Source organism: Procambarus clarkii, chromosome 28 (genome assembly GCF_040958095.1).
Source record: "Procambarus clarkii isolate CNS0578487 chromosome 28, FALCON_Pclarkii_2.0, whole genome shotgun sequence".
NCBI lineage: Eukaryota > Metazoa > Arthropoda > Malacostraca > Decapoda > Cambaridae > Procambarus > Procambarus clarkii.
In genome coordinates, this window is record NC_091177.1 from 30,207,372 (window position 1) to 30,224,871 (window position 17,500).

General features: G+C 43.4%; 1 protein-coding gene across 1 annotated transcript in view; it reads left to right on the forward strand.

Moving 5' to 3' along the window:
* Positions 1 to 17,500, forward strand: part of LOC123755189 (SET and MYND domain-containing protein 4-like) — a 53,752-nt gene that overhangs the window by 21,841 nt on the left and 14,411 nt on the right. Inside the window, exon 2 of the mRNA XM_069332700.1 lies at positions 1 to 95. This exon is cut by the window's left edge and continues 649 nt beyond it. Within this exon, the coding sequence (XP_069188801.1) occupies positions 1 to 95 (95 nt within the window). The remainder of the gene's footprint in view (positions 96 to 17,500) is intronic.

The window sequence follows — 17,500 nt, forward strand, 5'->3', positions numbered from 1 at the left end:
TAACCCAGCCATACCGTCACTCAGCAGTGCTGTCAAGCTGGCTTACACTCACTCCCAAGGGCGCCACCTGATTGCTGATAGAGACATCAACCCAGGTAATTTGTGTAATAAGTTATGAGTAAATTTTATAAAGTTTTAAAATTAATTTTTTTTTCTGTGAGGGGTTCCCTGATGGCTCCCTGAACTTCCCACCTGGTTATTGTAGATTGCTGCCTTTATTTAGGGTTCTCTTCCATGAGAAGGCTCGAGTCTTTCCCTTCCTCATTCTCTCATTGGCCTCACTCCAGGTACTGCATGTGCTTCAGCTTCTCTGTGGGGCCAAGTTGCTGCTGTGTTTACAGCTTTAGGGTGCTAGGCTTAGACTCAGTTATATGTTTCTCTGGGGAATATGCATTACACACAGATGTGATGGAATGTAAAAATGAATTTAGAGATAACTCTCATTACAAATCTTCAAGAAATGTGCAAGTACAGTAATTCATTCAAAGTAATCTACTACCAGAAATTTGATCAAATTATCAAAAATTTTCAAAGTGTTGATAGATGGTTGAAACATTTACACTGCCTACTGGATGGGTGTTTCCATGTTTAGAACAGTTGCTGCTTCTTCCCGTTTGCATATGACACTGCATTTCATGTGTCATCTATGTAAATAGAGAGCAAGATGTGCACCATGATGATAATTAGTATGCTTGGTCTGCTAGGTTATGCATAATAATAATAATAATTAGTGGTAATGTCTTCTAATAGACATAATAACATGGGATAAAACCCACATTTATATATTTGTGAATTTTATGTAAAGATTTACGTCTTTACAGCTCTCCTTAGTGCTTTGTTAAGGTCTGAGCATATCATTTGAACGAGACTTACATCTCAACGACTTAATGCATCGGAATGATGGTGGACAAAATTTATCGGGATCTAGCCTGTACTTTCCCTTGAAATCCCAGAAGGCACGCCTAGGAAGTTCCTCAAAGCATGTATCAAAGAGGCACCCTTTCTCAGTCCTGAGGGGCACATGTATAAGCCAGTAGATGGCTTTGCTATGGGGTTCCCTCTTAGTGTCCTATTTGCAAATGTTTACAAGAGTAACGACGAACAGAAAGTCCTTGTTGACAGGCATAAAACTTGAGTGTACACTGTAGACATGTGGATGACATATTCCTGCAGGCACCTCATATTGAGCACTTGCTGTGGCTTAAGGATGCATTCAAACGAAGTTCAATGCTAAGGTTTACTTGCGAGAGTAAGAATGTAGGTAGTGTACTACTATGCCTGGTAGATGTAATAATCTCAGAAAGGAATGGTGGCTTTAAAATTTCAGTCTTCACTGATGGTACTAACATAGGAATCTGGCTTAATGTTAAAAGGTGAGTGCCCGAATAGATACAAGCAGTGTTGTCAATGCCTCTGTCAACTGTGCCATCACACAGCTCCAGTTGGAGGAAGGTTGATGAGAAACTCATGAGAAGGATCGTCCTCCGCTTCCAGACAGGAACCGAGGACGCAGCAGTGTTCCCCGCTGGATCGCCACATTGAGACGTTGAAACAAGAAACTGGCAGTCCTTGGGTTTCTGGTGATGTCAACGAGCCTGGAACCGAATTCTTTTGAGAAATACACCACGGCATTCCTTCCCCAGGAGCCGAGCATTTCAATCACTATGGGAACAAAGGCATATTGACTTTCCAATCACCTGCATTTGGCTGATTTTCCTATTTCTCTGTGATTGGCCACCCAGCCTGCTTGATCAGCACTGAAGTGTATGTAGTTGTCAGCCAGGGTGGATACACATATGTAGTCCCACACCAGCTGTTTGTTCCTCTTCCAGAGGTATATTGTGATGCCATCTGGGCAAAGTGTGGGGTCATCCGGGATTTGGTTCACTTGGATGCAAGATTCTCTCTCTGCTGGGCACTTGAGCTGAGGTAAGGCTCCTCTTGATGATGTCATTAACCTTGTGTCTTGCATACCAGCCCTTGGAGCTTCTGCAGTGCAATCCACGAAGCCCATATTCGTCTGCTTTCACTGTTGCAAAACACTTGTACCCAGTATGACTTCGGTTTGCCAAGGCTGAGGGGCACTGCTGCACAAAGGGATTCTGAATCTAGACTCGTGTCTGTTGCCGACATGGGTACTGCCACGAGGAAGCCTCATACATGGGGGAACGCACTGCTCTGAGGCAGGCTTTCTCCTTGTCTGATGTTGCAACACAGGGCATGGCATCAACTATTTTTTCCACTAGTGGTTGGTCCCAACTGGACTGTTTGTGTTTTTTTGTTGGATCTATCATGGCTGCTGGGGCTGCAAGAGCATCCCACTGATTTGAACATTCTGTGAAAGCAGGATTGTGTATTCCTGCTGAATCACAAAGTGTTTCTGGTAGGATATGTCTTGCAAGGATGTACGATGTATGAGGGGGGAGGAAAGAAAAGGATGACTGGTAGAGCAATCTAGGAGGCTGTGCAGACACCCAGGCCGCTGAGTCTTACAGGGAGTATTGCTTTCTCCCATTGAGAGTCAACCAACAGAAGGATGAAGACTTTCTTCTGCAGGGACTTCAGAAGGGTATCATAGTCATTTAATTTTGGGTTGCTGTTGAATGGAGAACACCTCAGAAAGTAAGTCAACTTAGGAAGAGATAGGCATCTTGTGAGGAAGAAGAAAGCATCATGGGAATTAATCTTGTCAATCCTGCCAAACATTCTCCTTAGATCAGTAATTTAGCATCCAGGACCTCGATTGCTTGCATGGGGGCCCCCAGGAGGGTGCAGTCAGGTGGCTCGTCAACAGTTTTTATTTGGTCAGTAATGTCTGGGTTGCTGGAGACTATTTAACATTTGAATGCATTGAGAATGAGGCCCAAGGTTGTTCATTGCTCCCAGATTTACCTTATATCCTCCAAAATGGTATCTAGGGTTCCAGCGAGAGTGACATCATCCAGGTACCAGATGTTTAGCTCGCTTGTGAGACTATCAGTGACCTCTTTAATAGCTAAGCAGAAAAGAAGCGGGTTAAGGGACTTGTTCTACTCCTTCACAGGAGTCTATTTCATGTTCCCCAAAAAGAAGCTTAAAGAGTCCCCACGGTAGTACAATTGGATGGTTGGGTAAAGGGGAAGGAAATGGTTGTATACAGCACTGAGGACAGCGTCTCTTCTGACTTGATTGAAGGCATTTTTAAAGTCAAGCTTTACTAGGGCCTTTTGGTCCAAGAGATTAACAATGTAGGCATGTGCTGCGTGTGCTACAGCTTCACAACTTAGGGATATCCCAAACCCGAGCTCATTAGGTTAAAGTAAGGTCGCTGTTTCCTGGCTAATTGATATCACTGCAGCCTTAACTATGAGGCGTCGGAGGGTGTTGCCAACGGCAATTGGCCTGATTCCCCTAACCTTCTTCTTTAGAGCACAAAGTGCTGCTCCATGAAAGAGAGGCCTGATGTCCTTAGGGATGCAGACAAGTACCAGATGTTGGAGATAATAATTAGTATAGTATAATTAGACAAGACAAGTACATTTTGGAGAATCTGGTAAGTTCATTAGAAGGTCTTTTGCGGCATCTTCAAGGGCTGGTTTAGCATTTGTTTGATGTGGTGGGGTCCTAGGCCTGTGAAGTGCCCTGCTGAACCTGTTGGGAAAGACATGACTGCTCTGTGCACCTCAGATTCTTGAACACTTAAAGGTTCTATGTCAGTAATATTTTCATGGGGATCCCGGATAGGGAGCCGGTCGGCCGAGCGGACAGCACGCTGGACTTGTGATCCTGTGGTCCTGGGTTCGATCCCAGGCGCCGGCGAGAAACAATGGGCAGGGTTTCTTTCACCCTATGCCCCTGTTACCTAGCAGTAAATAGGTACCTGGGTGTTAGTCAGCTGTCACGGGCTGCTTCCTGGGGGTGGAGGCCTGGTCGAGGACCGGGCCTCGGGGACACTAAAAAAAAAGCCCCGAAATCATCTCAAGATAACCTCAAGAAGATTCCTGGTACTGTCTGGAGCTCTATGTGGGTGTTTGTCCTGTAGAGCCTGTGCTGTCTTGCTGTTCCTGGGGGCAATAGTGTCATCGCTGGTTGTTATTCTCATTGCACCTGTTTTATTGCCCTCTTCTATTTTCCTGGTGATCTATGCTCTCATTTTGTGGTTCTCAAGTGAGCTATTGTTGGTCGTCCTGCGGCTGGTGTTCTTGGCACGAATGGGGAGGCGGACCAGGTGGTCTTCTGGAGAATTCATTGAGAGCTCTTATTACTGCGTTTTCTAAGGCCTTGACTCTCCTCGGCGGTAATGCTAGGCATGCATTCTCAAATAGTAGGAGATTGTGCCATTCTCCAATGGTTCTAGGAGCATTGGATGAAATTTCTCAGCAGACTGGTGAGTTTGGCAGCTGCTTGGTGACGGGCAGCCTTGGGAATGTGGGGCAAGGTCCTATGGGACGTCTCATTGACTGCTACAGGCAGATTATCTGCTGAGATAAAGTTGAGAGAGGTATTGTTCCTCGCAATCAGAGCAGGTTGTCAGTTGTCACTGTCCCGGGGCAGGGGCCTGGATCCTAGGCAGCGACCTAAATTTGATAGAATGTTGGCGAACAGTTTCATCATGATTGAGACGGAACCGTCTGTCACATACTTGACAGTTTCCTCTTGGATGTTCCCTTTCTTGGCTGGAAGGGGACTGTGTGACGTGTGCGACATGCGCTATGCTTAGATGTTTCGACGCCTGGCTGCCCACTCAGTGCACACTCTCCTTCCCTTCCGAATGGAGTGCAACATGGCATGCATTGCCCTCCTAAGGAGTTGGACATCCCCTGGGCACCGTGTGTGGGTAGGCTTGTGTTGATGGGCGGCTAGGTCAGGCGCAGGTAGCCGGGTGGGAGAAGTTGCTGGGTGGGCTTTGCTGGGGGCAGGGGGTAATAGAGGGGGCAAACGAAGGATGCCGCTGTCACAATTATTATAGAATTTAAACACTTGAGAAATCACTAGTGCACATTTATTTCAACAGTACACTCACCGAATTTGATTGGGAACGCACTGCCCACGGCTATCATCTGCTTGAGAGCCTCCCCATAATTTCCCCCTTTCCCTGCGGCTGCCTCCCAGCCTGTGGGCTGGTGTGTGTGGAAGGCATGGGACGATTACCTCACCCTCACCACCCAGACCATCGGAACCAATATAGAAGCAGCAAGAGGATTATATATATATATATATATATATATATATATATATATATATATATATATATATATATATATATATATATATATATATATATATATATATATATATATATATATATATATATATATATATATATATATATATATATGTCGTACCTAGTAGCCAGAACTCACTTTTTGGCCTACTATTCAAGGCCCGATTTGCCTAATAAGCCAAGTTTTCCTGAATTAATATAATTTTTCTAATATTTTTCTTATGAAATGATAAAGCTACCCATTTCATTATGTATGAGGTCATTTTTTTTTTATTGGAGTTAAAATTAACGTAGATATATGACGGAACCTAACCAACCCTACCTAACCTAACCTAACCTATCTCTATAGGTTAGGTTTGGTTAGGTAGCCGAAAACGTTAGGTTAGGTTAGGTTAGGTAGGTTAGGTAGTCGAAAAACAATTAATTCATGAAAACTTGGCTTATTAAGCAAATCGGGCCTTGCATAGTAGGCTGAGAAGTGCGTTCTGGCTATTAGGTACGACATATATATATATATATATATATATATATATATATATATATATTGTGACGGTAACGCGTTGGTGTTCGGCTGTTTAAGGCTAGGGGTATGGCCTCGTCACATAGTTATAAAAAAAAAATAGAAAAACTGGAACTTCGTCTGTGGTAAGGTAAGGAGAAGACACACAAAACACAAGTAAACTTTAACAATGAAATTTTAATTACGTTAAATAAATCAAAACATGAAAATAATGCACAAACAAATTCTTATAATAAAATCAATGAATCAAAATAATAAGAATACTTAAATGACAAAATGAAAAGTTACGTTAAGGCAAAATAACAAGTGCAATACAAAAGTTAAGTGGGAGGTGCTGGAATATTGGCTTAAAGCCACCACCTCTCTCAGTACACGCTAACGTCTAGCTGGGAGGTGTGATGGCCACGAAAGCACTGAACATTCTGAGGACTGATGTTGGGGCGACCCCAGACATCAGGTAGTATTGGGGGGGGCGAGGCAGGTGCAGCCAGACCGGCGACCAATCAGCGGAGCCGTAGCGATCAATGGGTAGTTTGGTGGTTGGAGTTCGAACAGGTGGCTGGCTGCATACGTTTCTGCTCACCCTGGCAAGCCTTGCTGGTGTTGTTGTCGTTGTTGGACATTTCTTCCATAGTCTTTTTATATAATTGTGAAGACGTAATTATGGAGGGAAGAGCAGGCTCAATCTCTTGAAGGAGATTATCGTCACAACTCTCCCCCGAAGCCTGCGGTTCTGGAAGAAGTACGTCGTTATGTGGTGGAGTGATGGATGGAGTCGCTTCTACTTCATAAACTCTGGAGAGGGCATCGGCTATGGTGTTGTCAGAACCCTTGATATAGCGGATCTCCAGGTTGAAGTCTTGTAAATACAGAGCCCATCGTAGAAGACGCTGGTTGGTGAATTGGGCTTGATGTAGGAAGCGGAGAGGGTTGTGGTCTGAGAAGATGGTGGTAGACCTGGCGCCTTGTAGGTACGGAGCGAAGTGTTGGAGGTTCAGGACGATGGATAGTAGCTCCTTTTCAATAGTGCTGTAGTTCCTCTGGTGTGGTTTCAGTTTGTAGCTGTAGTAGCTGACAGGTAGAACCTCCTCGCCTCGTTGTTGCATCAGGACACCACCAACGCCGGTACCACTGGCGTCGACATGAAGGACGAAAGGCTTGGTGATATCTGGAGAGGCGAGAATGGGGTTAGAACAGAGGAGGAATTTGAGTTGTTCAAAAGCAACGGTTTGCTGTATGGTCCAATTATACCGTTGCTTGGGACTGGTTAATAGAATTAGAGGTGTGGCGACTGTACTGAAATTCCTCACAAACCTACGGTAGTAAGAGGCAAGACCAAGGAAGCGCAGGAGCTGCTTCCTGGTGGTAGGCTGTGGATACTGTAGGATGGCTTGAGTGTGTGAGTCTAACGGAGCTATGCTGCCACTCCCAATAACATGACCCAGATAACGCACTTTACCTTTCGCGAAAGTGGACTTGCCCAGGTTGATGGTGAGGCCGGCTGTCAGGATCTTGGAGAACAGACGTCGTAGCTGGAGCAGATGTTCACTCCAGGAGTTGGAGGCTACGACGATATCGTCCAGGTAGGCGTATGTGTTATCCAAGCCCTGGATGACACGGTTGACAGCTCTTTGAAAGGTGGCCGGGGCATTACATAGTCCGAAAGGAAGGCGTTCATATCTGAAAAGTCCAAAAGGAGTGATGAAGGCAGATATCTCTTTAGCGCGCTCCGTTAGACACACTTGATAGTACCCCTTAAGCAAGTCCACTTGGGACAAGTACTGGGCACTACCAATGGCATCAAGGATGTCATCTATCCTTGGCAAGGGGTAAGCATCCTTGACAGTGACAGAGTTCAGTTTACGATAGTCGGTGCACAACCGCACCTTACCTTGGGGTTTGGGCACCAAGATACAGGGTGAGGCCCAGGGGGACTCACAAGGTGTAGCCAGTCCATGATCCAAGAGGTATTGCACCTCAGCACGCATGACTTCCTTCTTGCTCGGGCTGATTCGGTAGAAGGGTTGACGAATCGGCCGGGTGTCGGGGAGCAGTTGGATGTCGTGCTGGGTAACATTACACTCTTGGGGATCATCTCTGAACAACTCTTGATGTTCTCTGAAGATCTTGACGAGAGGTGCACTATGATTATCCTGAAAGTATTTGGGAAGATCATTAAGGATTTCGGAATTAGAAAGCGCTGACTCCTTGTCAGTGCTTTCGGGAGGAGAAGCTGGGAAGGTCTCACTGTGGATGTAGGGTTCTGTGAATGTGGAATAATTAGTCAAGACAGTGGGAGGAGTACCATTATATTGCTTCAGGAGGTTGACGTGGCACAGCTGGGTCTTCCGCCGCCTATCTGGAGTCTCTATCACATAATTATTATTATTCCTGCACTCTTTGACGCAGTAGGGTCCTGAAAATTTGTTTTGTAAAGGTGAACCTGGGATAGGAAAATAGGCAAGGACGAAGTCTCCCGGCTTGAATTTTCTTACTTTGCTGGTCTGGTCGTAATGAGTCTTCATTCTCACCTGGGCTTTCAATAGATTATCATGGGCAAAGCGGTGGACTCTCTCTAGAATGTGTTGAAGGTTTTGAAGAAACTGGGGCACATTCTGATGCTCACTGAAGGTGGCATCTCTGAGAGAGTCTTTGAAAGCCTTAAGGGGAGTACGGCACTTACGGCCGTAGAGCATCTCATAAGGAGATACTCCTAGGGACTCATTGGGGAGACTTCTGAAAATACACATTATTAGGTCAATCTGCTTATCCCAATCCTTTGAGGTTTCACTACAAAACTTTTTCAAGAGTGCTTTGATGGTCTGATGACTACGTTCAAGAGAACCCTGTGAAGCAGGATGATAGGGGCTGGACAATACCTGTTTGATGTTGAACTCCTCCAGTGTCCTTTTGAAGAGATCACTGGTGAAGTTGGTGCCACAGTCACTTTGAATCTCCCTGGGAAATCCGTATTGAGTGAAGATCTTCAATAGATGTTTGATAACCGTAGCAGCCGTGATGTTCTTCACTGGAACTGCTATGGGAAATCTGGTGGTAGGACACAGGATGGTTAGGATGTAGGCGTTACCTGAACTGGTCCGAGGTAAAGGACCAACACAGTCTATTATGAGTCTGTGGAAAGGTTCCGCAGGCACCTGTATGGGAATCAGTGGTGCTCTGGGAATGGAGACGTTCGGTTTGCCTGCCATCTGACATGTATGACACTGTTTTACGTACTGTTTGACGTTGTTTACCATACCTGGCCAGTAGTAGTCTTGACGAATCCCATGGTAAGTCTTGTTGAAGCCGTAGTGGGAGAATGCTCCGTGGGCCAGGTGTAGAATAGTGGGCCGCAGGCTGGTGGGAATTGTGGGAACCGACCTGTGAGATTTATATTTATTTAACTTATATGAATTTATATTTACGTTAATTTATATACTTCGATAGCAATTTGTATAATGATAAGTGGACTGTATTTCTGCAATAATCTCATAATCTCACAAATCGATCCTCTACACATTAGGGGGGGTTTATATTACACATATGCAGCCAATCAAATTACAGTAATAGCTACATACATTGATGAGGTTCCTTCTCTTATAGTACAGCAGGTTAGTCCACCAGGTATAACTAGAGTGTAGACACCAAATTATCCTCTTTGAGGTAGCTTCTATCACCCAGTAACTGGTGCACATAATCTTGCATCCTCGTCTTGACCTGTCAAAAGTGCGCTAGCTGTGAAGCCAGAATCCTATATATGACAAGCTATATCAGAGAAAACACTATACAGTACATGGAACATTAAAGACCTGGCTTAATTACCTTTAGTATGAGGCGATTTCGCGTTCTAACCGGCTAACCCTATATCCTGACATTAATGGCCATAAATGAATGATAAACGGGTTTCGGATAGACACTTAACTTGTATTTGTAGACAGCGTGTTGACAATGGTACACCTTTGGGTTCCATAACACTACGTCCAAGTAAATTTAACAGGAGCCGAATTTGCTCCCGTGTGAGCCTCTGGTCTCATATAACAACAATGGCTGCCCTCCTTCCTCCACTCTGACGCCTGGCTTACATTGTCCAGATTTCAGAACGTGATAGAAGGGTCACATTTACTCTACTTTAATATTGATAATTAAGTTAATTTATATAAGATGTTTTTATGATGGTAAAGTCCAAAGACTAATGTATTTAAGAATAATTCCCAGCAGAATAGCTGGTGAATTATAATAGTATGTGGTGATGATATCCCGTTTTCTATAGACGGTAATTCCACTACAAGTTACGTTTTCTATGGGTAACTTGTTGGTAATACAGCTATTATCTGTATGATTATTAAATGGTGTCGGATTTTCCGACATAATTCCCCAGGGGGCTGCTCACGGGTCGAAGTCCTATTTAGAACAGACGAACACCGATACTCCTCCTTCGGATTATTAGATTAATTTGATGTTAGTAGTTAGTAATCACACATTTGTGTGTCTGTTCGTACAGGACGGATGTCCCGTACTAGAGTTGTAGGGGTTAGAAGTCTAATGCGATTTCATTTCCCTGTCAACTCTTGAAAGGCTAATATTCAAGCCTTATTACATATTATTTAACCCAGAAGACTGAATGTGATCAAGTACTACAGTCAAGTATGATTCAGGGACTGCAGTGAGATCAGTGACATTAGATATAACTTGAAGTTTCTTCAGGTAACTGGTCACTGATATATAAACACTGAGGCCCATGGAATACATCTTGATTAAATAATAAATGTATCAAATCAGTCATCAGATTTATTGGGGTTTAATTTAGTTAATTGATTCAGAAGATTGAATAGCTCATCATTAAAGTAAAGTATGGTTCTGAGACTGCAGTGGGTTCAGTGACATTGGTCGCAGTGACTTGTAGCTGTTTTAGGCTACTGTTCACTGATTTGCCACTGAGGCCTCATGAACTCATCTCCAGCTTTAAATGATGATACTAACATCAACCTCTGTTACTATAGTCAGCTGTAATCTCCTTAGTATAATGCTACTGGAGAAATATAATCAGCTGACAAATTTAGATTTCTACTGGTATTGTTTATCTGCAGGCATAGGTCTCCTCAGGCTTGATACTGGGCCTGAGAGTAATTTACCTCCTGCAGAGTTTAACATGGTTATACCCTGATATTTAGTAGGGCTACCGATGAATCGATGACAATAGTCTGTCCCTACAAGGAGACCGAAGTCGGTGAGGTGATCAGACTTAATATTATCTGCCAATTTTATTCCTCTATTTCTCAGGAATTTGGCTGTTGCTCTCAGACCTTGAACTTGTAGGTCTACTGGTATTTTGTCCACCACAATGGCTTGTACTCGACAGACGTACCTGCCTAAGCGTACTGATGGTTGTACCACCTGGTAGACTTGGGGTCCTGCATCTGTTACAAACCCTGAGATGTTGAATGACATCTGGGCTACAGGCCTTAATTGTAATTCATCTGCCAACTTTTTGGTGATATATGTTCTCTGGGATCCTTGGTCAAACAACCCACGGGTATGGACCTTGGCCCTCTTATTCAGGATGGTAATTTGGGCAGTAGGCAAAGTCGTATTACCTTTAGACTTTGCCGATTGGACACTCTTTGTTTGTTGCACCTTGCAGTACTGTACTGTGGTGGGAATGCTATCTTCCACCTTGGGGTTTGGAGACGTTGTTTTGGTGTCTCTGCACAATGCTGCATGGTGCTGACCTTTGTTACACCTATTACAGGTGTGTAATTGGGTATCACAGTCGTTGATGTTATGTTTCCTGAGGCACCTCGTGCAATGTTGCAAATCTTTGAGTCGCTCAACACGGGCGTCACTATCAGGATAATTAGAGCAGTGGTACATTGAATGTTTCTCTTTGCAGAACAAACATGTTCCATAGCTTCCAGTACCCTTTGGTGTCACGTTCTTGGGTGACACAGTAACTATAGGCTTGGAGGGTCCCACTGCATATACGCCCACACTGCTACTGTTCCACTTTGGTGTTGAATTATATTGTCTAGATTGATTTGGAGTACCTTTGGTACTCTGTGGTTTACTATTATTGGTTTCTGAGGGTTTACTTGGTGGTTTTAATTTGTCATGTGTTCGTAATTGATGAACTACTGACTTTAAACCTTCAGATATTTCATTCATGGATAAGATACTTTATTGTAATGAGCACTCATTTGTCTCAATATGTCCCTAGGTATTTTCTCCTGGACAATTATTTTCAAGACCCACTCAGCCCCGTTTGTATCTGCTGTCAGGCTGAGGGGCATTGATCAATGATTCTACCTCCAGCTTGAAGACTTGGAGTGAATCAGCTGAAGCCTCCGGTGGGGGTAAATGCAACAGCTCATGAACTAAATGTGATGTTCTTACTTCTGGATCAGCATAATTATCCTTGAGGAGTTTTACTGCCAGATCATAGCCGTCATTAGTTAATCTCAGATGGGATACTACTGTTTTAGCCTCACCTGATAATTGGCCTTGCAAATAAGAGAATTTACTACTCTTTGGTAAAGATTGTTTTGAGTCTACAAGGTCAACGAATTTGTTCCAAAATTCGTCCCAATCTTCCTCATCTTTTCCTGAGAAAGTGGGTAAATTAATTGGAGGGAGTCGAGCTTCTGCTTGACTCGTATTAGATGCAACTGTTGTTGTTGTTGCTGTTGCCTTGTTCTGGGCAATTAATTTGACATAAGGCTGTAACGTGGCCTGAGTGTGATCTTCATAATTCGCAAGATCAACCATAATGTCGTCTATTTCTGTTTCTGATAAATTAGTGTTGGCAAGTTCAGCCACATATGTTGCTATTTGACATTTGATTTGCTCAAATTTACCTGCAGCTGCTTGATAATAGCTTTCCAGGTCAGCATAATCAACTGTTGATTGTTGTGACAAATCTTCACATTTCTTGATCTGTCTTGTTAAGTGGCCTTTAAGACCTGCAAGGGTTCTTTTCATTCTCCCTGCATTATCCATCCTGGCTAGTTGGTGAAGCCTTGTGGGGCTTGTATTTGGGCTGCTCATAATACTGAACAAGCACTGATGGTAGCCTAGGGTTAAATTCTGCACTCACTAGGCAATAATCCTACCTCTACTAGAGGTTAGCACTTAAAATTAATACACATTATATATATACAATCATACACACTAATGATTTGAGTGATAAACCAGTGTCACTGGAAGTACCTTTAGGTTAGCTCTTCTATATCACCCTAGGATGGTAGAGACACTAATTAATCACTCAAAGGTGTAATGATCATAAGTAAATTATTATATATACAACTCGAGTTGATAAAAATTACACCCAAAATAGGGTCTGCACCATTCATTAATGGTGTTAGGTTAATCAATATAGTACAACTGACTATGGTAATAATGGGACTAGGATGAGCAATAATAGTTCAACTAGTCAATGGTTAATATCCTACCCTGTTGTGGGTTGGCAATTAGTAAATATTATACTGTGATCACTAGTGCAATATATATTAAATAATTCTCTATCTTGGAGAAATAATATACACAATTATTGATAATAGCCTCTTAATTAGCCTCTATGAAACTTCTAATATTATCTAGAAGTATTAAATATTATTAGTGACCTCGCGAAATAAAGTCCACAAAATTCGTAGATAATCTCTCGCGAAATGTAACACCACGAAATCCGTGAACAATCTCGCGAAGACACAGTCACTAATTTGGCTGGATTCTATATTAACGCTGTCATTTCACGAAATAACACGCCACCAAATATCTGTGGGTGTGCATGAAACCGCTGACGAAGCTGAACTGGGCTGAGGGAGGCTCCTGAGCTCCCTCGAGGCTAGGCTGCCGTCTTGACTGGCTGGCTTTGTTTAAATAACACTGCACTAGCATATTTAATGAATCCACTGGTTAACTGGTTCATCCGGTACTAAGATGACCAAATGTGGGTTCACAAGGATCAAATAATCCGTCATCCGGTTCGAAGATGACCAAATAATGTGGGAACCGACCTGTGAGATTTATATTTATTTAACTTATATGAATTTATATTTACGTTAATTTATATACTTCGATAGCAATTTGTATAATGATAAGTGGACTGTATTTCTGCAATAATCTCATAATCTCACAAATCGATCCTCTACACATTAGGGGGGGTTTATATTACACATATGCAGCCAATCAAATTACAGTAATAGCTACATACATTGATGAGGTTCCTTCTCTTATAGTACAGCAGGTTAGTCCACCAGGTATAACTAGAGTGTAGACACCAAATTATCCTCTTTGAGGTAGCTTCTATCACCCAGTAACTGGTGCACATAATCTTGCATCCTCGTCTTGACCTGTCAAAAGTGCGCTAGCTGTGAAGCCAGAATCCTATATATGACAAGCTATATCAGAGAAAACACTATACAGTACATGGAACATTAAAGACCTGGCTTAATTACCTTTAGTATGAGGCGATTTCGCGTTCTAACCGGCTAACCCTATATCCTGACATTAATGGCCATAAATGAATGATAAACGGGTTTCGGATAGACACTTAACTTGTATTGTAGACAGCGTGTTGACAATGGTACACCTTTGGGTTCCATAACACTACGTCCAAGTAAATTTAACAGGAGCCGAATTTGCTCCCGTGTGAGCCTCTGGTCTCATATAACAACAATGGCTGCCCTCCTTCCTCCACTCTGACGCCTGGCTTACATTGTCCAGATTTCAGAACGTGATAGAAGGGTCACATTTACTCTACTTTAATATTGATAATTAAGTTAATTTATATAAGATGTTTTTATGATGGTAAAGTCCAAAGACTAATGTATTTAAGAATAATTCCCAGCAGAATAGCTGGTGAATTATAATAGTATGTGGTGATGATATCCCGTTTTCTATAGACGGTAATTCCACTACAAGTTACGTTTTCTATGGGTAACTTGTTGGTAATACAGCTATTATCTGTATGATTATTAAATGGTGTCGGATTTTCCGACAGGAATCACAAGTTGTTCGGTGTTGGCCCAATCGTCCTCCTCCTTCAGTTTACTGGGTCTATATCGGCGGTAGAGCAAGTCGTTCTCTAGGAAGAACCCAGGAATACTGTCGGGTTGAGTCTCAGCCTGGAAAAACAATGGTGTTAAAGTAAGATCTTCCCTCTGCAACTTACGGAACTCCAACTTGGTCAGATGCGGGGGTAGTTTCTGAGGGTCTTGAGGGACAGCGGTAGCAGTAGAGTCAGCTGGCTGTGGACGTGCGGCTTGTGCACGGGTGGTCACGAGAACCGGAGGAGAAACTTCATCACTCTCTTGAACCTCTGCTGGAACATACTCAAGAATAGGATTTATTGGCACAGAGTTACACACCTGGGGTTTGTCCATGACGATCAGGTTGGTCGGTTGCAGGTCTTCTGCCAAGTCGTTGCCTAGGAGAAGTTGCACTCCAGGCATGGGAAAAGGCTTTTCCCTGACGGCGACTTGGACTTCCCCGTTCACGTAGGGACAATTCAGGTGGACTCTGGCGAGAGGGTATGGAGTGGTAGCAGTGAGGTCAGTGATGAAGACTGTTTCCCCGGTGTAGACTATGTTGGGCACAGCCGACTTCAAGATGATCGATTGTAGAGCCGCTGTGTCCCTCAAGATCTTCAATTTGAAACGTCCCTCCGGATTTGAAACCGTTGGCAGAGACAGTTCCAGTATACAGGTGGTTACTGAAAAGAGAAAGATCATTAACATCAACACCAACATTCATCACAGGCTTACCGGACTTAGGAGGAGTTGGTTTGGGTCGTTGTTGGTCAGTGGTTCCCTTGTATTGAGACTTACCACACTTGTCTATGGTATGTCCATAGAGTCTACAATATTTGCAGTACAGTTGTGAACCAGCTTGATCGGGGCTCACCTTCTCGTAACTGTACCACGACTTCTTACTGGAGGATGGTTCAGGTGTCAGCCGGTGGATGAGGCTGTAAGTGTCAGCCGACTTAGCACACTTCAGGTAGTCGGTTTCTTCTTTATCTGCTAAGTAGAGGCGGACAGGAGGCGGCACACGTCTCAAGAATTCTTCAACAAGCATCAGGTTGACGAGTTCTGTAAAAGTAGAGACATGTGCTGCTTCCAGCCATTTCATGAAATACCTCCGTTTCGTGTTAGCAAACTCGAGGAAGGTAGTGGTACTTGCCTTCAGGTGGTCACGGAATTTCCTTCTATAACTTTCAGTAGAGAGGAGGTAGGCGTCCAACACTGCTTGTTTCAGAGTGTAGTAGTCATTCTCAGACGCCAAAGTACTGAGTGTGACTGCAGCTCTACCTGTAAGATGGACTCTGAGAAGTGTGGCCCATTGGTCGACAGGCCAACTGAGTTGATTAGCAAGGGTTTCAAAGGTGGTGAAAAACACATCAACTTCTGCTTCTACAAAGGATGGCATTAACTTACTTGCATGTGATATATTAAAACTGACGGGAAGATTGGCAGTAGCTTGTTGGCGTTGAGTGAAGTGGGAAGTTTCCAAGGCGATTTCACGTTGACGACACTCTAGAGCCAGAGTTGCTTGTTGCTTGTCATGTTCACGTTGCATTTCCAACTCGCGTTGTTTGGTTTCAAGCTGTACGCGTTCCCGCTCCTGGAGTGCTTCAAGCTGTACTCGTTCCCGCTCCTGGAGTAGTGCAACCTCACGTTCTTGGAGGGCGAGTCCTCGTTCTTGTTCTTCCCTCCGTATGGCAGCTGCTCGTTCTTGTTGTTCGAGGGCTTCCCTTTGCTGCTCCACGTTCAATCTTAGCCAGCTCTAGTTTAAGTTTCATCGTTGCCAAGTCAGTTTTATCTGCAATATAGTAAGTTTCATGAGTTTCAGAGTCTATCTTACCTTGCTCTAAATAGTAATCCAGCAACAGGTTGTGTAGGTCATTTTTGTTGGCTTGGTAGGGAACTTCTAGTTGATACTCATGTGCAAGAGTTTGTAATTCAGTCCTCTTGGCACGACTTAAAGTCCCTATTTCACCTGCTGGATTTGCACGGAAAGTTTGGAGACGAAACATGGTGAAATTAGCAAATAAAGGTACACGAATGTTCAATAATGAAATGTCAGAAACAGGACAACGTGGCAACTGGTACCTATCCTGTGTGATCTTTAACAATTAACGTTAAGTGAAAGATATTAAATTAAATCAAGGGCGCAGGAAATCTTGTACCCGTACTCATGTAAGAGAATAAGGGCAAGAAAATCCTACTAACAAATGAAACAAAGTTTCGAAAACAAATGAAACAGTTAAATGCTTCAAAAGTAAAATTGGTAGTCCAAGGATGTAGGCATACCTTGCCAAGTCTCTAAAGGACATAAAGCAAGTTTTTCCCACTGAATTTAATATGATACTTACAGAATTAGCGAACTTTTGTGCTCTGAAAAAATAAGCTAATTCCCTACCGTTGTATGTATCATCATCTCTGACTGACGTGTAGGGGTGCGAGGTGTCAACTGGTGACGAGAACTGCTGCTGAGGTCCCAATTCAGCAACTAAAGTTCGAGCTAGAGGAACTATGGCCCTCTTTGTCCTCCTACAGTCAGATTGCAGAAGATTGGGTACTCTTGACCCGGGGCAGACCACAGTACCAGGGTACCAATATGATGATCTGTCAGAATGAGAAATATTCAAGGGACATAGATGGTAAACACGAGTAATAACAAGGAGGGAGAGATGACCAATTAAGAGTATGACTGCGGCCTACAGTCACCACGTAATCCAAAGTTGTCTCACCTTCACTAATGTTACTCTCGTAATGCACAAT